Source organism: Morone saxatilis, unplaced genomic scaffold (genome assembly GCF_004916995.1).
Source record: "Morone saxatilis isolate NCDOM2014 unplaced genomic scaffold, NCSU_SB_2.0 Contig11, whole genome shotgun sequence".
Classification (NCBI taxonomy): domain Eukaryota; kingdom Metazoa; phylum Chordata; class Actinopteri; family Moronidae; genus Morone; species Morone saxatilis.
Window position 1 is genome coordinate 8,688,982 of NW_023339663.1, and position 21,695 is coordinate 8,710,676.

Sequence of the window (21,695 nt, forward strand, 5' to 3'; positions counted from 1 at the left end):
AGAAGAATGCATGGAATAAAAAAAGACTGCATTGATTCTGATTTTGTGTTATGTGAACATGTTTAAGATTATATTTGCTCTACATCAGCATGTTGCAGCATTGTCTTTGTGATATTAGAAGATAATGTTAATCAGGTATATCATATGGAATTATAAAATTATATAATTTTAATTATTAATTGTAAACTTTTTACTGATAACATTAAAGTTGAGATACTGTATTTGGATTCTTTATCCAAGTATAACCGAACTGATTTGTTATCAAATGGAGTCTCAGCTTACAAGATGAGAAGAAATGTATGTCTTTGTGACTCTAATGCGCCATTATTATTTCCTGCTTAGATTTTCCACTCAGTTCATGGATGCCAGACTGTGAGATAGACGTGGAGCGGTGTGACTGTCTACCTAGACCTGCACCGACTCTCCAGCCAAGACCAATCCATCGCTGTCAACTCAACTCTTCTATCTGTGCCCATAAGCATCAACGTTTCGATCAAGCTTCCTGCAGGTGGGTCAGGGAAAGGCTTTAACATAATAATCAGTTTGTTTATCATGGACTTTCTTTAAATGCTGCAGTTTTTACTCATATGAGATATTAGAAACATAAAATACATACTTAGACATGCCCTTGTCATTAGCAACAAGTAAAATAGAAATGTTGAGTGGAAAATGGTACAACAAAATTATTAGACAGGTGCTGGGGAAATAGGAAAGGTGAGAGGATTAAAATAATAGTTGAAGCAGTATTTCTCAGCAGCTACTCAGACATGCAGGATGAACTGAAGAAACGAGGTGATCAGTTTTTTAAACTCCTGCAGATTTCATTTTCATCCAGGGTGAAGGCTAGCAGAGCGGTTCGGAGCTCTAATGTGTCTCAATTCATGCATATTTTATTCCCTTAAATGAGCCCTCTTTTCTTCACAGATGCAAATGGCCCAAGTAGAAGTCCACTGGGGGAATAAATTACGACAACCTGCTCGCCAAGGATGTTTGGAGGCAGAGAAAAAAGGCTCATAATTTATTTACAGTCCTATTTATGCTGATCACTTTAACTAATTAAGATGATATTAACTCCTTTGACCATGTTAACTGATTTTTTAACATGCTTACCTTATGTTCCAATCAATGTGTAAAGTTTATAATTTGTACATTTGTTCTGTTGTGCACTGAACATGTAGTATATATTAAAAGAATATTTTTATAATTTTAACTTGCTTTCAGTTTATGGATTACTGCTTAACTTGTGATGGACATTTCACTCTTGTTATTCAAAGTAATCACATGTATGTTGAGTTTACCTTTAAAGGTTTAAACACAATTTTTGATATTAAAAAAGTGAACCTTGTTTCATACTTCATGGGCAACAAGGCCTGCTGAATCCTGTCATGAAAAATTAAGTTGTAAAGTGAACAAAACCCGGTAACTTAAGTGTTGTTACTTGAGATGGTAAGGGTATTGTAACCTGATAATCTTGTCTCTTGGGTTTCATTTTTATACAACGTCTATACAAATATTCACCATCCTCTGTAGTTTTCATGTTTTATTGTTTTACACCACAACAATCAAAGAGGAAGTAAAAATTAATTTCTACAAAGTGATTTAAATTCATTACAAATGTAAAACACAAAACACTTCTTTTCAAGGATGAATCCCTTTTTAATTGGACACAGTATCACCACTAGGACACACTTAGTGATCACTGGTGCAGCCAATTTGTTTTAGAAGTCCCATAATTAGTCAAGGGGTTTCAAGAGATTATAGTATAAATTAATAAATAATAATATATAATAAATAAATAGTATATATATATATATATATATACCCCTCTGGAGGGCTTGTGGGGTACAGGGTTAAATAATGGCATCAAAATAAAGGGAATTCTGGAGGATGTGACATGGGAGAAGGTTTGCTTTCTAAGACAATGAGCAGAAGATAAAGCTACACAAGAGTGCTTTAAAAACAACAACATCAGTGTCCTTGAGTGGCTGCTGAGTCAGAGTCCAGGTCTCAATCCTTTTGAGAATATGAAAAAAGGCTGCTCACTCATGATCCTCATGCAACCTGACAGAGCTCGAGCAGTTTTGCAAAGTAGAATGAATTCAGGCCACCTCTCCTCCCCCATTTCCTGTCTATCTTCAGCTGTGCTATCATATAAAAACAAAAAGCCCCCCCACACCCCTAAAACGTAGCACTGAGGGGGTGATAATTGTTGCAAACAAGTATTTTGTATTTTGTATTTTTTTGCCATTTATTCAGATCACTTTTTAGAGTTACTTTTACTCTTTGACATTAAATCATTTAATTCCTGTTTATCAGCCACATTAAAACCAATTTTGTTCAATGTCTTAAGACAATAAAACATTTATTTTTAAGGACACTGTACAAGCAGCTGTTTTGCTGACATGAGATCTGTCACATTGGTATGTCTTCAGTATCTGAGATTTGTTTTGTTAGCCATATGGTGGCAGAGAAGACGGAAATCTATGTCTCCATATGTTTGATAAGTTTTGAGTATTTGAGCTTCCAGGCAAAACTCCATAATGTTTGAAGACCTGCAGAAGGGACAACACAGCTTTTCTGAAGACAGAGTGGACTGTAAATACAGCTTCTTATGAAAAAAGGTGCATTATTTGTAAATGAGCTTCATTTATTGTTGTTGCCTGGTGAATGTATTGATTTCCAGTCCATTTTTTCCCCCAGGCAGTTCTGCAAATCAATAAAATGCAAACAAGGTGTACAGTATATATCCTCCCTCCTTCTGTTGGCATCAGAATCAATTTCACACCCATCATAAAATGGCAAGGTGCCATTATGTTTTAACGTCATCATGTCTCAGAGCTCCAGTGGATACATTAATAAAGGTGTTTGTGACTGAATAAGCTCTTCTCTGGGAGCTTGCTCCAATAGCGACATTACCAACCCACCCTGACAACAGGTAGAACCGCTCTCACCTTTAAGTCATCACATAGGACTAAAAGCTGATCCTGTCATAGTGGTAATGGAATAAAAATGGATTTTGCATTATATTTCAAACAAAAATTGTATTAATTATTTGAACACTGCATATTCCAGATTATATGATGATACAAAATACTAAACATGGCTAAAGTTACAAGGAGTTTTGTCTCCCCCTTGCTGCACTGTTTGTGTACTCCTGTTTTCTCACTATTCCTCACTGTTACTCGATTAGTACTCGATTGTCACTGTTAAAAAAAGAAAATGAATAATATCCATCCCTGATTTTATATTTTCTTTAACATTAAAATCCCAATTCAATGCATTAAACTCCTGTTTGTTTGGCTTTTTTTTGATGAAGGAAAAGAGCATAGTCATAGAGTATATATATGAGATAATATAAGACCATGATCTCTATAAATCCAAGTAGAGGTAATTTGAACATACACAATGCAAAACTTTCCACCAGTTGTTCTGCTTTATCACTCTTCTAAGCCCTTCCCAACCCACCCACAGATCATAAGGCGTTGGTTGCCCTACAAAACCCAAGCAGAACCTGTTAGTGGCAATTGAAGAAAACACAAAAGGCCATTTGAGGCCATAGTGAGTCAGTCTCAATCTTCAGGGTCAGGCACCAATGTGGGCGTGTGAGGCCTGGCTACCAATTGGTACTCCAATTCATCCTCAGGTGTTGGATAGGGTTGAGGTCAGTACTTTGTGCAAGTGAGTCAGGTTCTGTTGAAGGTTCTTCAACACCAAACTGTGAAAACTAGGAAATGAAAGGAAACCAAGTGTCCACATACTTTTGTCTATATGGTGTATAAATTACAAGGGACAAAATGGCTGTATCTGATGCTCATGTCACCAGCCCAGAGAAAAGGTCTGTGCTTTTCATGGCACCTTCAGTTCATCTGAAAGACCTGTGTGAGATTTTCACACATTGTCACAAAGACACTAGACATAATTGGGTTTGGCTCCAAGGTGCCTTAATAGCAAAAAATAGCTACATCTTTCATTTTTTGCTGTCAGGAACATGAAATTGCATATTATAGGATATCAAAGTGCACGGATATCTTCTGTAATTTTATCCAAATGCAGCATGTGGGTAAAAAGAAAATGATGCTTTATCATGGAACAGTTTTCTTTAAGGAAGTCAGAAAACACATTAAAGAAACATCAAAACGCCGGAAATAACAAATGACAGACTATAGAAGAAAGCCCATCCTCCTTTCAACCAACAGCAACAAACCTATTACAGACGGCAGATAACAAAACTGGAAAAAGTTGTGGAAATAACAATGTGATGAGGTCACAAATAAAATGAAAACACCACAGCCATTTTCACTTTGTATTATTCGACTCTTTGTCCTTAATAAAACCATTACTATTATGTAATACAAAGCGATAATAGTAAAAAAAAAATCAAAATAGAAAAGTACAAACAAACATAATCCACAGACATAGATTACTTCAACAGTTTTTCTCAGGGTAGTAAGAACCCATTTGAACATCTTCAAATTCAAATTAAATTGAAATGAAGGTTGTTGGGTGGATTTAATGTACGCTGAAGTGAGAAATGGGTCTTTTATGTGTGAGCACTTTGAGTGATTGGAAGACTAGAAAGTCACTATACAAGTACAGTCCATTTACCATTTTACCAAGACATAAAAACGACTAAGATTTCAACTGGAGGTGAATGGGGTGGAGGAGGGTCACAATGATTTCGCACTAAAATGACAGCTGAAAGCAACAGAAAGGAGAATGGATTTAAAGTCTGACAGCAGCAACATGCTTGGCTAGAGGAAATAGTAACTAAGTCTGATTGGTTTAACTGAAAGAGTACACACCCATTGTCAGCTGATTAAGAAGGAGAATGATAGAATTGTGAATGAATGAGGAATAATGAAAAGGTCATCCTGTTTTTACACTGAGCTTCATTTGTAGGGATATTACCCATGGCACGTAGCCAGAGCTTCAAACAAAACAGACACAAGACTCACTTTGTTATTACTGTGTTAAAAGATGAATAGAGGTGCTGTAAAAAAAAGGCCCTGATGTTACCGATTCTAAACTAAAAGTGATACATTTCCCATAAAGCAACTCTGGCATCAACTGTGGAATAAACACGATGACATTTCAGTCCTCTGATGTCCTTTGATAGTTCTGACACTTTGTATTTGGTTGCTTGTGCTCAGTGAACAGGTACAACACAACACTGACCTTTAGAGTTACTGTGTGAGGAGTCCAGGGAAGTGGAAGTGTTTTGGCTTTTAGTTTCTTTCCCCCTGTTGAGACATGTTCGATGAGACTGAAAGATCTAATGGAGAACAAAATTCAGTTCATCTTATTGAACTTCACAGGCAATAAGAGCAAATCCCACCTTCTCATGCGCTACGATAAACTACGATTTACTGTTTTATTGCCTTAACATGTCACTGTTACACATGTTTTTCTATTTCTATTCTATCAATATGTGTATTCCTCCCGTCAGGCAAATAAAAAGAACTTGAAGTTGAATTTTTTAATTTTAATTTGTTTGTTTTTTCCTTACACAGAACATCTTTACACAGTTTTGTGATTCATGGACAGGTATGCAACCTAAACATAAGTGTGATGTGGAAACATTGTTGAAACATTCAGTACACTGAATGGACTTTTTAATGAAGTACGAGGTATATGTATCTGCCTTTTTATAGATTAAAATGAGGTTGAAGGAGTAAGACTTTCTAATTAGGTCATTTATTTTTTGTGCAAAAAAACATAACAAACACAAATTATTATTTATTTATTTTAAGTAGTTTTATATGTCTTAAATATACCTGGAGGGGATCTTAAAAAAAATTTATGAACTTGATTTATTACAAAAATTTTGATTTGCTGGTGTAAGACATGGCCTTGCAGAACTATTAAAGAAAATCCCCTGCAGGAAAAAATCCTCCTGAATTTCTGCAGAAAGTCAGGGAATCTTGCAAAAGAAATTGTGCACGATTAATCGTTCAGCATTTATGAAAAATTCCGACTGAATTTCTTTTAAATTCCTATATTATTCCTATAATAGTCTTTAAACAATCCTGCAGGACCTTAACATTCTTCTGCAGAATTCCTGTAACACTTTTTTCAAATGGATTTCAAACACATGACATAGTGGTAATGTGCTTTTATTAGTCTTAATGTGTGTGTCTTTCATTCCTTAAATTAAAAAGATAATAACAAATGCTTATTTACATTCCAGACCTTACACAGAATCAGCCTGACCCTAAAGATGACATGTTAAGTAGATGGTTGAGACCATGCAGGACAGAAATTTGGCAAGGCGCTTACATCACAATTAAACAAACAGAATCCAGACTGAATTATACACCCACTCATCACAACCTGGGCATGATCCTCTCCCTCTGTGAAACACCAAATTAGGACATTGCCGTGTAATATAGTGCCTGTAAATCTAGCATGTGACAGTGCAGAATAATCATGTCCAGTGAACACAGTGGCGCAAGAACTATGTGGTGTATACACAGTCAACAGTACTAAGATTCTTAACATAACCAAAGCACAAAGGTGCACATGAGGCTCCACTTTCACTACGCTATATAATGTAGAAAATGATATAGTGCACCATAATTTGACAGCCATTTTTATTGATTTCATATTATGTGTCTTTCTACTGGAAAGAAAAATTCATGGTGCAATATGTTTAAGCTAAAGACAGACTTAGTGTCTGATTAATTTCCCAGAGAATTTCATGTAAATTGTGTTTACACACACACACAAATATAAAGTCGATTTGTAAGACATACATTTACAATCACGGTTCATTTTTCATACTGTGTACAACACAGCTGCAAAAACATTCTATAACTAGACGACAGCTAACATTTAAAATACATCTCTGAATGTACACTTCAATGTCACAGTTATCACAGCATCTAACATTTAAAAATATTGTACAAATACAGCAACAGGGTGCAGGCAGAATATTATACATCAATATCCATAAGAATATAAACAAATACCACATATTAGAGCGAACCGTAATTTTTTGGCAAAATAATGCAAAAGCATTTGATCCCTTTTATCAATTTAAAAAAGTTATTTATTTCATTGAATGTGGTCCATGACTCCTTGAAGCGCCATTGTTTTGGTACTAAAGAGTGGCCCGCCTTATTCTGCCGTTTCTAAAGATTAATACTGGCTTCTATTAAAAATATGTCCTTTCACCTCTATAATATAACCTCATTAGAGATGATTATTGTTCACAGAAGGTAAATGCTACTCTTTTATGTCTCTCCTATTGCAAATTTGGCACCCTGACAGAGGTGCCAAATTTGTAAGCTTGGATGAAACCCTTAAAGGGACACTCCACAAATTTGGCACATGGTGTTACAGCAGGAAAAATATAATATTGCTGCATGGATTGTAATTAGCAGTAGCAAATGTTAGCATGCTAATATGCTACACTAATGATGTGTCTCAATTCGAATACTTCTGTTAGTACAGTACACAATGCACACTACATACTTACTCGCGTAGTGCTGCAATTTTGACAGCATAGTGTCGTCTCAAATCGAGCACAACTATTGCACATTTGCCAGAAATGACAATCGTAACATTTTACCGCGTCACCTTCTGCTTTTACCTCGAACTGCAACCGGATCAAGCACCAATATCAGCTTATTTTTCACTGGATTTCTTCACGATATTAATAAAAAATGTACCTGCTTCTACTTTTTATTGCCTGTGTTTCCCCTGTTTCTTGGAAGTTGGGAATTACACCGTCTACATGTACTCCACCTGCTGACGGAAACTGTACGTTGCCCCTTCCACTACGTAGTGAAAATGGCAACCACTGAGGGTAAGAAGTGTCCAGCGTTCCACACTCAACGTTTTGACGGTTATGAGTGCACCATCCAGGTACTAGAGACACAGCATAAGAATGTTGGCATACTGAATTTAGCATTTACATCAAGTAAATCAAGCAGCAAGTACATCTTACAAGCATGGATGTAGATTCTTAGTCTTGTTCCACAATATCGGCTAGTTCGGGTGCTCACAGCACTTAGTTAAGGTTAGATTAAGATGTAGTCTTGGTTTAACAGTTAAAAAGTCTTCAGTTGACTTGAATCATGTGACCTGACTGATTATTAACAATAACTATTATTATCTCTGCTGCTTTCATACTTTTCATTCTTTTTATAATACACCTAATTATGTTTCCCTCAAGTCCCTGAACATTGTGGAAGTGCAATTTTTTAACCTCAACTGCATATCTTAATGCAAGTTTCTCATAATCTTTTTAAATGATGCACGCACAATAAAGCAAATGGCTTGTAGGAAATAAAGATATTTTACAAACTACAAATATAACTCAGTGATTAATACACAAGTACATCACCAAAAGAGCAATTGATTGAATGGACATGTATTGTTTTAATTGATATCATACTAAATAGCCTATTGTATTATGTAGGGAACTGAAATAACATGTTTCGAAAGCATGGACATAGACTCTCATGCTTTACAATTTTCTCTCTTTCTTTTTAACAGACACCTTGACCAAGCTGCTTCTGTAAGTTGGCAGTGAGAACATGTTGTCCCTTACACACAATCCTCCTGATAGAGCCTTCTGCCATTGATCATACTTAGACTCGCCATTGAGTGATGTGTGCTGCGGACAGAGGTCACCCGTGTGTTATAATGTGACGGGCTCTGTGAGGAGCGTTTAAAGATCATACGACAGCAGCAACACAGCTGCTGGTTGAACTGCTTCTGGAAGGTCTTGCTCAGCAGGTAAAGGGCAAAGGGGTTGAGACAGGAGTTAGTGAAGGCCAGGATACGAGCTACAACGCTGCACAGAAAGTGAACCAGGGAAGTGTCCACCTGGTGGGGGGAAAGACAGGGAGGAGGGTTGAGGAAAAAATGGTTAATAAGATGGAATGAAATAGACATACTAGAGATCTAAACAAATACATTATTTGGATATGAATGTGCTCCCAAAAGATAAAAACGGAAACATAATTTTAGTAGTTGTGCAATATGTCCCGATGAGCTAATGGCCTGTTTTTCGTCAATAAGTTTGTCTTTATTTTTAACAGACACTAGATTTCTTCCCATTGTCTATACAACCTCCAGTTTTTAAAGAAAAGTCCTGCGACATGGCCCAATTAAATTCTGACTTGTATTTTCCAACTTGACCATTATGTAACACTTTCAGGTACATTAATTCAGGTACATGGTTAAAATATTATGTTACAAATGTTATTTTGTATGTATATTTTTGGGAAGCTAAACTTATAAATATACATATGATAAATACATGGCTGTAGAAAACAATTTAAAACAGTAAATTAAGCTTTTTTTATTTCTAACGGCCCACTTCCAGTATAAATTCCAAAACAAATATGCTATGTGAAATAAACAAATACAGATACAGAAAGTAGTTGTGTGTCACACTAGTCCAGTGTATAAAAAAAAGATCGAAACAAATAAACAGGCATGCTATATTAGAAATATAGAGATGGGCTTTTTGTCTACCTGGTAGTAGTGATAAGAGCGGTATAAGTAGATGATGTGACTAGGAAGCCAGCATACTGCAAAGAGACCAACAAACACCAGCACTGTCTTGGCCAAGCGCTTTCTTGATTCAACCTGTTGATTGTAGAAACAAAATGTCAAATCCAAGGAGCAATGCTATTTTATAATAGACATTATTTTTAATAGAAACACATTCAACAAAGTAAGTGATTAAGGATATATTCAGATCTACTAAAAGTAGCTATACAACAAGGTAAAAATAATATTCATTCAGAATTCTACATATCATCAGCAAAAGTATTCAAAGTATCAGAGGTAATGAAACAGACATTATTTTCATTATTTCAGTATTACTAATGCATTTTGAAGTTGTAACCGGTGGAGGTGAAGCAACTAGTGAGTACTTCATTTGTAAATATTGCAGCTATAAAAGTTGGAAAACTGAATTAACTGAAAAAAATAAAACATTAGAAATTAAAATAACTGAAACATGTCACAGACTATTTTTTTCTGTGGGGTGGGGCACTCGTTGGGGGACTCATGACCTCAGTATAATCGGGTTATGGCCCAGGTAATGACAGTTTTAACACTGACCTGTTGTCTTGCATGTATGTTGCCCTCCACAGGCAGGTTTGAGGCACTCCTCAACAGGCTCCGGGCAATGAAGGTGTAGTACATGGATATGACCAGCAGGGGAATGACGTAGAAAATTAGGAAGGACGCCATGGAGTGAATCTTAGGGTGCAGTTCCCCAGCATGGGGATAAGGGGCGCAGGTGACAAAGGTCTCATTAGTGGAGGTAACGTTGAAAGTGTGGAGGTCAGAGAAGACGGCCTCAGGAATAGCCAGGACCAAGGAGACGAGCCAGATGAGCGCCGCCCGCAGGACAATGCTGGTAGTGGTGCTCGATGTTTGGATATCCAGGGGCTTCACGATGGCCCTATACCTGATAGATAGATAGATAGATACGATACGATAATATGATAGATCGAGATAGATAGATAAGACAGAATAGATAGTTATCTTACTGTAGAAAGCCACAATTGACTCTCACCTCCTCACTCACACAATGCATCGGCGTAAAAAGTGTTGCCCTTTTAGTATTTTAGTTATTTTTAGTCAGTGTGGTATAGTGTTAACAAGCTGAAAATAATATGATTAAGCAGACAGAGTATCATCATTATCATCATATCATTATTATTCATTTCGAGTCATTTCTGGGCACCTATAAATTGTAAATTCAGTATTCGATCTCATTTTTGGTCTCTACTTAGTCCTGGAGGAAATATCTTACTGCTTTAATGCTGGGCAGTGTACAGTGTCTGCCGCAGCCAAAGTTGATGCTGATGAGATTACGTAAAGGCAAACCAATAAGCTGAAAATATTATAGATAATACATTAACAATAAAGCTCTGTATAGCTGTGGGAAACTGCTGACTTGAAGATTATTCTCTGTGAGTCCATCACTGTACGAGAAACCCTTTTACAAACAAGTAGTTGTGATCTATTGCTTATATAAAAATATTGATTATAGCTGCTTTAACAATCTGTCAATTATGAATGTTGACAAGTCAGTTCTTAAAACAATCAATTTTGTCTGCAGATGGTCAGATGGTCCATTGGAGGGTCATGCTGCATCAGCAGAAAGCAATCAATTACAGAAAGTATAATGTAAGAGGAGAATAAACACCAGACAGATACATGTTTGTCAATATGGCAACTAAAAAGCTTTTCTTAATAATTATAACTGATCTTTTAAGGATTAAGGGTAGAAGTATTACTCATGTTGAACTTGAAGAAGTAATATAGAAAATGAGTGGTAAAGAAAGCAAGGCTCATCTAGAAGATCACATCAATCGGATGCTGTTATGAATAAGTGATGGGAGTAATGATTATTAAAATATTTGAACTGGTTTAAACCTGTTGAAAGGAAGGATATATAGAAAGCACTCATATACTTTTTTCTTTGCCCACTTAACCTCCATAGTATATTTAATTATTATCCCCACCTTCAGCTTAATATTTTTGTGTACATTTATGACTGTATGCTGCAATAGGTCATTAGTATTAGCATTAGTAGGCATTTTACGATCACAAAAACTAACATTCATAAAAAGGTTTGGTCACATCTTGAACCGGAGCATCTGTTGATTAATAACATATGTGATATGTTGTGATCCACTAAAGGTAGGCACAATATGAAATGAATAAATCCTTGTGTTTGTTATCTCTGCCGCCATCTTAATTGTAATGGAGCCGGGACACACCTGGCAGGGATCTGCACTCTATTGAGTGCACCCCTCTAGTTTAATCTTATTTTACTTTACCCAGACCTTACCCTCCACTCTTTCCACACTGTGTCTAGTTTAAAAAATAAAAAAAACATGGTGGCCTCGAAGTGCAAAACACAACAACAAATAGGAAAACAAAATATGTAACAAAACACATTGTTGTTGTTTCTGATGGTCAGTCGGCTTTAGCAGCTGTGGAGACTTTTGATGCAGTTCATGCCTGCACACATACTGTCCTAATACTGCAGCAGATTGGACTGATCTGACATATCACATCACTGGAGTTTCATACCGGAGTGAAGACAGATAACATCATGTGTCATATGGGGTTCAAGCCCCAAAGGGGTTGTTGTCTTGTGCTTTGTTATTTGTTGTTGTGTTTTGTTGGGCCACCATAAAAACATCTGATAAATACATTTCAAAAACATCATCTAACTCAAGGACAATTTTAAGAGCTGTACTCAATTGAAACCATTGCCTTAAACAACATATAATTGGTCAGAGAACATTGTGAGTGGAGAGGCCTGCATGCTGCCACTGTCACTATATTTAGTTTGACAATGAATAGATAAATAGGCTACTTCATTGCATTTCTCATTAGAGCGAAATATTGTTTTATACTACCCTCAAATGATTAATAGATTGATATTTAAAGACTCAGAAAAACATAGTTTTTCAATGTGCTTCTTACTATACTGTACTATATGGCGTCGTACAGGAGCAACATTTTCTGTTCAGCAGTTTTGGTTATTTGGTTTTTCTTTGAACTCTTCTTACTGGTTTCAAGTGGGACGGGCTCTGTTAGAAAAAACTTCTGGTTTGGTCACTGTTTGGTCAGTTTTTACATTTTTGGCAAATTGACGCCATTAGTCATATGTCAAATTAGCTATTAGCAGTTCTTGTTTCCTGCACCCATGGACATACAGACATCACTGAATTAATTTGATACTAGCAAAGTAACAATACACTTAACTCATGAGCTGATACAAAAAAATCTATATAATATATTTTCTCCTATATTTTCTTTACCTAATCATATAATCTTTTTATTTCTAAGGTATTTCTGATTTTAAATCTTCACATATTTGTATCACGATTTAACTGTCTCACAATATATCTTTACATTCCTGATTCTCAGGCAAGTTCGGCAGTGATAAGAAGCATCGTTTTCTATGACTTCCATGAGGATTTATGGAAGTTTATTTGCAATGGAATGGAAATGATGGAAATCTTTTTCTTAAATCTGGAGAACAAGATTTATAGACCAGGGCACGTCTGCAGCACTACAGTACTTCATTACAATGCTGTTTTGTCACATTTGTCTTTGTCAAAACATTACAGCTCTTGCGAAGGGAAACAGATTGGCATGTCAGAAAGCAAAAACTTAGTTCTGGGTTTATCCAAACATTTTTTATTTATTCTTAATACTGACCACTTCTTCCTGTGAACCTGCTCAGTATGCTGCCAAGTGAAAGAAAATGCAATTAAATGAGTGGTGAAAATTTGGAGCATGACGGACGCAAGGGTTTAATGAAATGTGAAATGTTGGTGAAGACCCATCAACACTCTCCGGCAGCCATGTCATCCCTGATGCATCAACTCTCACTCACATGCTAAGCGCCTTCCTGTTGCTGCAGCATGGAATTAACATTATTGATTTCCAATAATACACAGAGAAGCTTGGTCAACCGAATAAACGTTGAACACAGTAAATGTGAGGATATATATTTGAAATATTTGAAATGGTCATTCTGAATAGGGAAAACACTTTGGGAACCAGCCGCTCCTCCCACTTTGCACCTTTATGGCGTTTCCCTCCACTTTGCTCTTCTTCTCTGCTGTGCTAGCTATGGCAGGCAGTGGTGGGTGCAGTCTGTTGGAAATATTGAGAAATTGTGGAAATATTGTATTTAAACTTTGGTTTTACCAAAGGGCAAAACATTTTACCATTCCAAGCATACAGCAGAGACCACAAAAATACCATTAAATATCAAATATGTCGCTGATAACAAGCAATACAGTACATTTTCCCTCCAAGGTTTGTGTTGACAATTCTATGTGACCAAATCACAAGTAGAGTATCCTAGTCGCAAATAATGTTAGTTAATAGTTAGCTGCCCTAGTATTACAAATACTTTGTCATCCATAACCTTGGGCCCTGACTAAATATCTATAATGGAAATTCACATGCCTTTATTGAGAGAGCTGATTACTGCTATTAGACGTGAGCTTGGTTAGCCACTGACATTGTCACTGATGTTGGTCATTGTCAGTCTGACAATGACCAACAACTACAAAAATACACTATGCTTAGAGTTAGATGAGAAGAGAACAGTACCAAATTTGTTCATATGTTTGAAAAAATGGTGTTGACATTACAGATAGCTTTTGCACTTGTACATCTATGACAAGTTTGCAGGTTGTACTTAGCATAATGCAAAATGACTTACATTATTGCAATATATCAACAATGTTTGGCAGTCAAATTTTACCAGTGGCAGAAGAAGTACTCAGATTATTTACTCAAGTCAAAGTAGCAATATCACAGTGTAGAATATAAGTAAAACTCTTGCATTGAAGACATTACTCAAGTAAAAGTATAAGCTTTAGAATGTACTGGAAGTAGCAAACGTTAAAAGTATGCATTATGCAGAATTTCAGAATAATGCATCCTATATTATATTGTTGGATCATAATCTACATATATATTTGATCGATTAATGCACATGGGATTTTAATGTCGGAGCTGGTAAATGTGGGGTTAATTTCAATTTCCTTATATACTGCTGTGTTGCTTTATCTATAATTATATTATCATATCCTATTTGTTGATAATATTTGGTATTATTATACAACAATTCAATCTGTAAAGTATAGTGTGTCTAACGTTATTGCCTTTAATTGATAGTGACAGCTGAAGAGTGACAGGAAAGATGGGGAGAGAGAGAGGAGATGAAACGCAGCAAAGGGCCGCAGGTCGGATTCGAACGCACGGCCGCTGCAGCAAGGACTCAGCCTTGGTACACCGGGCGCCCTAACCACTGAATGTTAATCTTACAGCTCAAAAAAGACGCATCATGGTCACTAATTCCATCTAAGACTCTAGGAACGATTGGAATTAAACAGTATTACACAAAGCTCGAAGACAAACTCACCAGAATTATGTTTTTACTAATCATTCTTCTCCTTCCTTCTTTCCTGCTCTCACAAGGTCATTCATTTATAACAATAGACAGGTCTTAAATGATGCAGGTCGATAAGGAGTCCCTGCCCACTTTGAGTGAGAAAAAATTAAGTGGCCAGAGATGACAAGAGGAAGAACTGAAACACGCGCAGGTTGAACGTGCTCACACATCACACTCACCAGTGATTAATACAATATTGTTTTGTTTATTAGGTTCAGATTTGTTTTCTGTTAAGAGGGGTGATCCAAATATTATTTTTCTCTCAGGTTTTAAACGGATGCTTACTGTGATATTTCTATGAAATCATCCTGATATATAGATATTGTAAGCGCACACAAACATTGTAGACCTGTAAATTTAAGTTTTCCACAGAAACATTTTGATGATCATTTCCTCCAGACTGAGACAGTGATTTACACCTAAATAGGCAAAAGTCATCTTAATGTCATTTGACAATAAAAGTTTGAAATCATTAATTGACAGCAATTATTTGACGACTGGTTGATTCTGTGGGCCTAGCAATGTACTGCCTTTATCGTTGTACACGTGTCAGCAGCTTTAAACAGAAGCTCACAGCTCCGGCGTGCCTAATATTCCCCTGATCAATACACGGTTAAATATTTGCTTTCCATTATACTGTAAAACATCAATTTGGCGTGTACCTGTTTCTATAACGACAAAAACAACATTAGAATTGTATCATGTGGCTGCCATATAAACCATTTTTAAATCATTAATTACAGCAAACAACAAAAACCGTAGCCTACCTGTCAGCAGAGAGGGCTGTGAGAGTGAACACAGACACCCCAACCGAGGTGAGCTGAATGAAGGGGATGACTTTACATCCCACTCTCCCGAACAGCCACTCCTCTGACAGGTAGCGGCTGGCATCCACCGGAGCGCAGGTCACCAGCAGTAAAACATCCCCTAGCGCAAGACTTGACATGAAGAGATTCGGCACATTGCGGATGGATTTGGCAGAGCAAAAAGTCTTGATGAGCGTGATGTTGCCGATTAGCCCCAAGACGCTGATTACACCGTAAACAGAAGCAATGGCCACGCCGGTGAACCACATCGTCCCTGTCGAGCTTTGGAGAGCAGTGACGCTGCGCGACGCGTTTTGGTACAGATGCTCCATCTCTCCCACCGTAAAATGTTCTTTTTTTCAAGTTCAAACTCAGAGAAGATGCAGACAGGTCCTGTGGGGTTTCAGAGAGAAGGCAAAACTATTGTGGTGACAATTTCAACTTTAGAGTTGTGTGTGCACGTCCTCCTCAGTGTTTGAGAGTGGGGGTCCGCTATAGCTGCTGCCACCCAGTGCGCTGAGCGGTACACAACATGCACCAATAAAGAACAATCAATATGTGTGTCAATGGGATAGAACTGAAGAGAGAAAACAGTAAACTCTTTAGAAGTATGATAGAGAATGCTCAATTTGAGAATTATTATTAATGCTTAAAAGGGTCTACAGCATTTGGTAAAAAAAACTTCTTACTTTTCTTTTTTTCTGTTTTTCCTCTAATGTTGGATCAAAATGAAAACATGCTTTTAGCCTTTATAACTGACTAATAACTGTCAGGACTGATTGCAGTCCTGCATTTACTTTTATTATCTATCCATCCATCCATCCATCCATCCTACCATCCAAGGGAGTAGGGTACTGTTCACTTTTAGCATCATATCACTAGTCCAATTATTTTGTGACAAGTGGCACTAAAAGCTGCTGCAGCTTTTCAGAAGGCACTGTACTGAACCTAGTTAAAACTTCTGACAACACTGCAGTGATTTTTTAAATCTTTCTTAGATACTTACAATAGACAGCTGGAATTAAATAACGGCAGAATGATGGGGAATGACAATCATCAAAGGCCCCCAAATGGATATTACAATTACACGGTCAGTGTCTTAAATCCCTATAGACGACCCGGATGTGGTTTTCGCTTCACCTGCATGCAGGATCAAGAACTGGATCATAGCAGTACAATGATAAATCTTCAGTGTATGAGTTCAGTGTATCTAAAACCATAAATGTTCCCATTGGTGACAGAGATAATGTCACAAAGAGTGGTACACCTGCTAAGAGTATTGAAATTTTGCTTCAGCATTTGACAAACAATTAACATACAATTAACATGGGATGTAAATATAGAGATGGTCCTTAAGCATGGGAGTACACCCTATTGAAACTTAAGTGCAGTGCAGTTATTTTTTGTCATTTTAGCAATTTGCTAGTGAGTCTTTTGACCTTTTACATGAGGGATTCACAGCACATCGCTAATTAGAGAAACAGAATAAGAAATTACAGTCTGTCTAAAGATTGCTGGAGCAAAACAAGAACTCTTTTTTCTTTATTTTCTTCTATACAAAGGAAATCAATGAGCATACTGAGTCTATCAATTCAGGGCGTTATGCTTTTTAAACGTATTATTCCAAGTCTTTAATTTACTCTGCTATTGATCGGTATAGCTTCTTTAATACTTTTATTATTATATTTTATTATTATTCAGGGTAGCTGGAAACCCATATAACCTCTTAACTATTGTATTTTGTTTTTTTCCCCTTTATGTGTGTGTCTGTGTTATTGTAAGCTATCATTAGAAATTACCCTGATGGGGATACATATGTTTTAAATTGAAAATAACTGAATTACTATTACAGTGTTACTGCAAAGTGAAAAAACCTGCCAGTGGCAGGATTTCTTTCTTTGTATGACTGGCTATAACCTTATAGAACTACAAGCATAGCTTAACTCAGTAGGTGGTTTAAAATATTTCAGACAGTTTAAAATTTCAACTTCTGTTTAATGAGTTTTTCTTCCAACCTGTAACTGTGATTGAGGGACAGAGATACATTTTTGCACATGAACAGAACGAGGGTTATTATCTGCAGGACCTCTGCACTCTGTATGTTACTCCTATGGCCTTAATTATTTAATAATATAATAAGAATAAGAAAAGAAAATGCCAAAAGAAATGCAATACAGTGTAAAGCTGTGATTTTTTTGCATTTTTATTTATAGACAAAAAAGAACCCCATACACTCACACACATGTGTAGGGAAGTCTATAACCTTAGACTATTAGACCTGAGCTTGGTTATCCACTGACAATGACCAACAACCACAAAAATAGACTGCACTTCTAAACTTCTCTATGCCAAGTTTGCAGTTTGTAATGCAAATTGATTTACCTTATTGCACAGGTACAGTTGATATGAAATGTACTCCACTTCTCATCCAATGTGTGTTGAAATACACTGCAGGGTCCTGCAACCCTGAACAGGAGGGATTTAGAAAATAAAATGATAAAATGGATGATCTGTTATAACCAAAATGAATTTTTGGGAAAAGAGTACACATGCCAAACCAAGCTTTGTAAGGCTGTACTGATGTACATTGGTGCTTTCAGCTAATGCTAACATGCTCATAATGACAATGCTAGCACATGTTTGCCATATTCACCATCTTCACCATCTTAGTTTATTATCTAAGCATGGTCACTTATGCATTTGAATCACTAAATACAAAGCACAACTGAGGACCCCTTTGTTCACAAACCAGAGTATTGGACACATCATGATTTTCAATTCCATACTAAATTTCATGACAATCCAATCCAGTAAGATAGAGATTTCACTCTACACTCTAAAACTACAAATTTCAACCTCATGGTGATGCTAAAAGAAAGTCAAGGGTCAAAGTCATTAAGCTTTATCCTCTGAAAGCCAAAACTTTTGTGCCAGTCTGTTCAGTGTTCACTCATGTTAAGATATTTCATTGTCTTTATCCTTTTTCTATTTATCCAGGACTGGGTTGTGGTGGCAGCAGGCTACACAGGTGGTTGAACAGATACAGATAATGATGTGCTTGCTCATCCCCAGTAGACCAATACATTGAAAGTTTTTCCTTCGAGTTTAGCTCCCTCTTCAGCATAATGCTTTGATGTTAACAATTGCTTGTCACTGCTGACGCTGTACTAACCTGCCTGTCGATCTCACACTTGATTTTAGCCTCGGGGCAGCAACTCACTCCCAACCAATCAAATCCACCAAACCACCACCATGTTCCACTGGATAAGAGAAAACTTAGACCCATTAGTGGCGCCATAAGAAAAGTCCAGTAAGTCCTCAGGGGACTGTAAATATCTGTACCTTTCATGGCAATCCATCTAGTAGTTATTGAAATATTTCTGTCAGAGCCAACATGTTGGACTGACCAATTTCCACTGCCATCCATAGAGTCACACAGCTATCATTGCTGTAAATTAAGTTAAGTATATTAAAATCATTAAATTTCCTAAAGGTTTTGGGCGACTGCAGGTTTAACCATTACAACTTTAATCATTAATATTATTAGTATAGATTGTGCTCTTACATCTTTTGTAGGATTTAGTGACATCTAGCTGTGAAGTAGTAGATTGCAACGAACTGAAAACCGCTCGCATCTGTATTTAAAGACCTGGGAATAAGATCGAGCTCTAAGTGTGTAGGAGAAACTCTCCTCTCTCATGAAAGGCCCTATCAAGACCCAATGTTTGGTTTACTGTAGAAACATGGCGATTCAACATGGTGGAAGACGACACGCAGCAACGATTCCTATGTTCAGGTGATTATCCACTAATGTAAACATACCTATGAATATATTCCATTTCATTTCTGCCAATAGATCATCCTAAATGTTACACACTGGACCTTTAAAACTACATGCTGAGAGTCTGAGGTCAGTTCAGATCCAGGCATTTGAAACTGAATATAGTCCAAAAAAGGTTGAGATGCATTAACCAGAGAGTGAGTCATGTTATGCTCCTGTGAGGGCTATGAGATGTAGTATTTTCACAGACTGACTGGTTGAATTTACCTGATCTCCCGGTAGCTCCACATCCTGCAATAACCCAGGGGGCTTCTGTATAAAGTAATGTCTCTATGGACCCTCGACTGCCTCAGGATAATGGAACTTCACAGGTACCACAGATGGCCTTACAGTCCATCAGCAGGTGCTCAAGTAGAGAGATGATCTATGAAAGACCCCTTACAGGTGATGCACTGAAATGCATCGTCAACACAGACATTGTAGACACAGGAACATGAACAACAATGACCAGTAATCCAGCAGGGTGTAATATGCCACAGAGAAAGAACATCTCTAATCCCTTTTTCTCAGTGGCTTGTCAAGAGCTGCCAGGCAATGTTGCTTGGTTTGTATTGATGGCCCAGCCTCATCATGTGGAGGCAAGATAAGACCTCCAGGAACACAAGAGATAATAAAGTGTTAAGTGGAGGAGAAGGAGGGGATGAGAGAGAGAGAAAAAGAAACCTGGGGGTAAGAAGGTGGCCTGGATAAAGTACAAACTGTACTTTCATTCACATACATACACATATACAATAGGTATATCACCTGTGCATGGGTGGAAAAAGCACACATGTATGCAAGCAAACAATCGTCTTTTGATTCCTTTAAAACCTTATGGCTTAAAGGCTTCTGGCTTTGTGAAAATACAATAAATTAAATTAATTATTCAGACAAGGAAAAGGTTACTCTTGAAGCCCAAAATGTCACGGAAATATCAAGCAAAAGAGGTTATGATGCTCTCACTATGATCAGACTCATGCTGCCTAATTTTACAGCGGAAATACACAGTTCAATTATCTTTTGTTGCGATCTCCTGCCTGTAATGTGGTACTGTATGCCACAAAATGCCACAGTGAAGCTCTTGCACAGAATTGAGGCAGCAGGCTTCAACAGGTCACAGGAAACCTTCTAACTGACAAATGAAAAGCTGATAGGTTAAAATAAAACCTTTAGGATTGACTATATTAAGGCAGAGTGTGTCACGACTGAACTATGGACCAGAACCCAAATGCACAACTCACAGACAAAAGTTTTAACAAAATAAAGGTTTTATTAAACTAAACAAAAATCTGTTTGCGAGGAAATACTAAGGCTACCGAAAACAAGACAGAAAATTCTCTAACAAACAAAGTGACAAAACAGACCTGACAAGGCAGTTGGCATGGATAAAGCACTGGCTCTCTTGACACATGAGACAAGGACGAGACTGGACGAGGACAAAAGGGAGGACACGGAATATATAGTACACACAAGGAAGGCACAGGTGGAAACAATCAGGCGGAGACAGTAATCCCAAGAGCGGGAAAAACAGACGAAAAGGGGAGAAAGTAAAACTTGGTGACAAGAGACAGGACAGGGAAGTGGAACCAAAATAAAACAGGAATCACAAGACAACATAGACACGAGACAAAACTGAGATGAATTAACTTAACAAAAGGTTTTCTGGACATGACAGAGTGTTCTTCATTTCTGCTTCACAGTCGCCAGTGAGACACTTAGAGTTACAAAAGAGGCTTATTTGAAACCTACACATAATGCAATATCATGCTCATTTGAAATGTTAAATTTCATTAATATTCTGCCAATTTTACAAACCACAAATTCTTATTTTTGTTTTGTACTCATTTTGCATAACTGAAAGGAAATGCTTTAATGTGCTATAGGATGAGAGTGGTTGTGTTGTGTATATAGACAAACTTTCAAGAAGCCAAACCACAAACTTTTTACATCCTTGGGCAGACAATCATGAACACAGTATCAGCAATACCACCCAATGGTCTTACACGCTTTAATTGGATTACAATAATGATGATCATAATTATTATTAATTAAGCTTTTCAAATAAGATAATAAATCAATGTGTAGTTGTAGATAGCATACATTACTT

The 21,695-nt window shown here is 37.0% G+C and overlaps 2 protein-coding genes across 2 annotated transcripts in view; one reads left to right on the top strand and one right to left on the bottom strand.

Moving 5' to 3' along the window:
- Positions 1 to 1,263, top strand: part of vegfd (vascular endothelial growth factor D) — a 6,195-nt gene extending 4,932 nt beyond the window's left edge. The window contains 2 exon segments of the mRNA XM_035652222.1: positions 272 to 508; positions 925 to 1,263. Coding sequence (XP_035508115.1) covers positions 272 to 508; positions 925 to 943 — 256 coding nt within the window. The 3' untranslated portion in view covers positions 944 to 1,263.
- A 7,287-nt stretch (positions 1,264 to 8,550) lies between these two features.
- Positions 8,551 to 16,100, bottom strand: grpr (gastrin-releasing peptide receptor). Its single transcript, XM_035652316.1, has 4 exons — positions 15,730 to 16,100; positions 10,081 to 10,432; positions 9,487 to 9,600; positions 8,551 to 8,832 (listed from the first exon to the last, which is right to left on the bottom strand). The coding sequence occupies exons 1-4, from the start codon at positions 16,098 to 16,100 to the stop codon at positions 8,551 to 8,553; spliced, it is 1,119 nt and encodes a 372-aa protein (XP_035508209.1).
- Between the last annotated feature and the right edge of the window lie 5,595 nt (positions 16,101 to 21,695).